The sequence below is a fragment of the Pavona decussata genome, unplaced genomic scaffold (genome assembly GCF_977016875.1).
Source record: "Pavona decussata unplaced genomic scaffold, jaPavDecu1.1 SCAFFOLD_114, whole genome shotgun sequence".
In the NCBI taxonomy this organism is placed as follows: Eukaryota; Metazoa; Cnidaria; class Anthozoa; order Scleractinia; family Agariciidae; genus Pavona; species Pavona decussata.
Window position 1 is genome coordinate 2132976 of NW_028145528.1, and position 4632 is coordinate 2137607.

The 4632-nt window shown below is 37.9% G+C and overlaps 1 protein-coding gene across 1 annotated transcript; it reads left to right on the top strand.

Annotated features, from left to right (window-relative positions):
* The first annotated feature begins 579 nt into the window (after nt 1-579).
* Nucleotides 580-1784, top strand: LOC146470142 (uncharacterized). The gene has a single exon (XM_085122053.1). It carries the CDS (start codon nt 580-582, stop codon nt 1429-1431), a length of 852 nt encoding a protein of 283 aa, XP_084978179.1. The 3' UTR covers nt 1432-1784.
* The last annotated feature ends 2848 nt before the right edge of the window (nt 1785-4632 follow it).

Genomic DNA, 4632 nt, shown 5'->3' on the forward strand with positions numbered 1-4632 from the left:
TCCGGTCTGTAGGTGTTTTTAATAGAAGAAAAACTGAATCTGGCGGTTTTACTTTGCATATCCCGCACCCAGGCGACTGGACGATGATCAACAACTGCCGGAATAACCGGCCTCTGCTGATAGTTCTGCTAAATACAACCTGTGTTTGGATTCTCAAAAATCATGATCCCTTTAACTCACGTGGACTGTAACTGGGGCTGAATGGGTTCATAAGATTTTCCTCGCTGTGTGCCATCAGGTATGACTTTTAACTAACTTAATACTAAATGAATATCCATATAAATCTCAACCCAAGGTAGAGCTTTGCTACATATTTCCCTGTGTTGTACCTTGTAAAAAGGATAGCCAGAGGCTTTTCCCTTTTTTTGCAACTTAACAAAGCGCAATTACTCCTGCAGTCCAGTGTGTTTTCATAATTATGACGTCAAGATGTCCATAAGTTATTTAATGTCAGCAGGCTAAGACGAAACCAGATGTTTTTTAAAAAGTATTATTTTGCGCATTTTGGTGGAGCCTAAAGTGCCATCGATGCCCATTCAGTTCTGATAAATAACCGGATGAAAAACTCTTAAATGCGAAATGAAAACCTGGTTCTGGATTCTTGGTTGGTTTCTTTCCATTCTGACGATAACTGGAAATGGATTTATCATCTTCCTTGTGTGCACCAAACGACAGCTCCGCACCAAAACCAACGCGTTTGTCATTTCACTTGCAGTGGCGGACTTCTGTGTTGGGTTAAGCGTTGTTCCCTCATTGTACTATTGCGATGTTACAGGCAGCTGCAAGTGGCCTCAGGATTGGATGTCTTGGTCGCGTTCGATTAGGTGGTTGTTCGGATACGCTTCCGTGACAAACTTGTGCAGTTTAGTACTAGACCGCTATTTTGCAGTTGTGAATTTGACTTTCATGAGCCGCCGCCGCGTCAGCCAAATGATTTTCTTTTCTTGGGTAATTTCAGTTGTTCTTCGGATTCTACCGACATTCTCGGTTATTTTGTCATCCACATTTATCTTAACTGTGCATATCTGGATTATTTTGACGCTCTTTGAAATTTTCCCTTGTTTTATGTTAATTTTCTTGGTTGGATCCATGGTACATGTTGTTTATAAACAAGATAGATCTGCACGCATCTTGGCAAAACAGATACGCTTTAACCACCACGTTTTGTACAAAAGTCACGAGAAGACCACACTTAAAATAATGTTGATTGTTGTAAGCTTGTTTCTTGTGTGTTACAGCCTTTTTATAAGTTGTTCCGTCTTTTTGTTATCAGTTAGTTTCACTAAAAAATGTAACGACACTGAATACAAAATACCTCTTTTAGTTTTAAACTCCGCCATTAACCCTTTAGCTTACGCTTTACTCAAAAGGGACATAAAAGAGGAGTTTAAAATAGTAACCTACGTTGTGAGATTCAAGCAAGACAAATGAACATCAACATGTATTTTTCCAACTGTTACTGGTCCGCCCTCCCCGCTATTCTGATGGACTTCCGCCTTCTGCAAACCCAGCTTCTGTTACTCGGTAAAATGTGAAAGCTGAACTGTTAGAAAGCAAGTTAGGAACTTTAATGACATATTTAACTTTTGCTATGTGACATCCGTGGTAAAGAGCCAAGTTTTCAGAAAGACTTGAAAGAACTGTTCTCTGAGAAGTCAGGAGGTATTTCATTGTGAATATTGCCGTCTTATAGCCATCTTGTAGCCAATTGTAAATATGGTAGTTTTCGTCTTTTTATTCCTTAGTAATTGTAATGTTAATGGGTTCTTATTATTTTCTTTTGCCTTTGGATTTTATTGTAATGTCTGTAATGCGCATTTGATTATTTTCATAGAAAATGCGCAATATAAATATTAAATATTATAATTGTTATTATTATTACTATTATTACTATTATTATTTTTATTATTATTATTATTATTATTATTATTCATAACGAAAGGTTTTGGTGTGTTAGAATAAAGCTTGGAACAAATTCTGTCTTTCACTCTGTGTTCAGAACATACTCTCCCGTATTGGGTATCGTCCTACTTTTAATGAAACGTTGACACGGCGCTCTGGTACTAGATGAATCATAGAACAATTTTCTTACTGAAAAATAAAACCTTATTTGGAATGCTTAAAGAAGTAGCCTTTCCGCAATGTTTTCTTTCACGAAAACAAGTGAAAGTAGAATTAAGAAAAATGTACACATAACGAATATGAGACGTATTCAGCTGTATTGGTAAAGTCGTTCAGAATGACTATTACACGACGAAAAACCAACCAAACAACAAATAATCATAGGACGTTTAGTCACTGTCTTCATGTTTCTATTTTTATTTCGATTATTAGTATAAACAGGTGATAGGAAGAATTAAGCCGAAGACAAATTCATTGGGTTCCAAATTATGACTCTCTCAACTGCATGGAAGGAAAATTGAAATATCTTAATAGCATCAGGCCGAAATAGACCCTAAGTATTTTTTTCCATATAGACTTATTTTTGCTCACAGTTCCTGAAACACAAGTTCACCAAAGCAAGTTCCACAAACCCAGCCTGTGGTAGGAAAAAAACACAATTAAGAGCTGCGAGGCTAGTTTTGACAGGTGGAGATCAGGGAAGATTTAATGAAGGCTACAATTTCTGCTGGTAAAACTAGTCTTTTTCAGGGCCAGTCTACAGAGCTAGAGTGTAGGGTGGTCTCCTCTGGACTAGTTCTAGAGAGCCTACGCTTCTTTAGTTTTTGTAATTATTCGTGACAAAGCAATTTTTTTTTCTGACAGTATTAGTGTATGTTATTACCGAAAAGTCGTTTCAACTGTTCTTTGAAATCAAGTTTCTCGAGAAATCCATTAGCAATCGGATTCATAGCTGAGCAATATTCAGTGTTCGTCAGAGATCGCAACAGACGTCCTATTTACATGAGCGGAAACCTTTCCAGTATATTATGTTCTACTACTGAGCGGAGAATTAATATTACCAAGAGGGCTATCATCATCTTTGCGGTCACCTGTTTTTCGAAGATTTCAGATATGGCTATTTTTACGCCCATTGTTTTACTTCTGTAGCTGAAACGGACTTGAGCATTCAACACGCACGATTTGCGATGTAAGATGCGCGCCGGATGACCAGAACACGCGTCGATTTAGAATCGAGTTTAAGGCAAACGGCAAACGTCGATCCGCGTAACGATGCGACCAAAAGATAGATGATTCTCTTCCTTGGTATCAAGGCAAAGTACTTAGCTGTTTCACAATTGAGATGCAGCGGTTTGCTAACGTGGCGCACAGGTTTGTAATGGAGCAGTACTGGTAGAAGTGGCGAGTGTAAAAAAACAAAACGAAAACACGCCAAATCACAAACGTATAAATGGCAGGTGAAGATGTGGGAAACAGGCAAGTCCGACCAAAAATCCGCGTCAGATAAAGACAGAATAGAGGAGTTCGGTTTTGTCTTTAGCTATTTTTTTTTAAGATTAAGAAATAAAGTCCGTTTTCAGTAACATTCAAAAGAGTAAAACAAAAAGTAAATAAATAAATAAATAAATAAAATAACAAAAAAAAAAACAACCTAAAATCCAAAAACACACATTGCGGTCGGCATAGTTAAATATTATAGCTCGCGGCTATCACCGTTTTACTGCTTTCTTCTTGTTTTGCATTACAAATATCTAAATATGTATTAGTGAGGGACATAATCGGTTTCATTTAACAGACCACTATTGAACAGACTGATTATTTTTGCGATGATTGTCGTATAATTTGGTCTCATGCCAAATAATTCCCGTATACACCTGCATATGGATAAGAACTCAGTTTAAATTTTCAAATTTTCTAGGGACTTTACATGACAATATTGTGGTTTCCAGCAGAGAAAAGAACCAAGAGGGCTTTTTTTTAACATATTCAAATCTCATTCAGAATATATAACTTCCTATCTTTTGCGCATAAATCGAGTTTTAGTATTGTTCTTTTTTGTTCTTTTTTCAAGGTTTGCTTATGTTTGTGGTCATTATTTGCCAGCTAAACAAATGCTAATGAATTTTAAACAAGTTTTTGGTTGATTAGAAACAACCCATACAGAGGCTGCGGAGCGTTTTGAAACGTGGGGGGGGGGGGGGGGGGACTTATCATTCACCCAGCCATGCGCATACCCCTACTCAAATTTTCCAAAATGCCTTTGCGTTGTTCGTTGTCACAATCAAACCTCTTTGCAATCTTTACAGTGTCTAGTGTGTCCGTAATCGATTTGATTTGTGACGATACATCAAGCGGCAGTTGCTCAGGAGGTTCTATTTCATGGTGCTTCTTACGTAGTTCTTAAAGCGTCTGAGGGCAGAAAATGTGCGCTCTGAAGTCGCGGATTCTTAGATTGTTTGTGTACCTCTACTGACAGTGATTTGGTGACAGGAGTTTTGTGGAAAGCTTCGCGCATGGTCCGTATATTTGTAACCTGACCTACTTCGGGTGGCAGTTTCACTGCATCAAACGTTTTACAACATATTATCTCGCCAAGCGTAATGGTGGTTATACGATTTTTGAAAAGATCACGAGATTGTCATATTTTGCCACTTTTATGCTGCGCTAGCGATATTTTCGGCACCAAAACGTGGGGGCACTGTGCCCCACAAATTTTTGCTTGGGGATCTA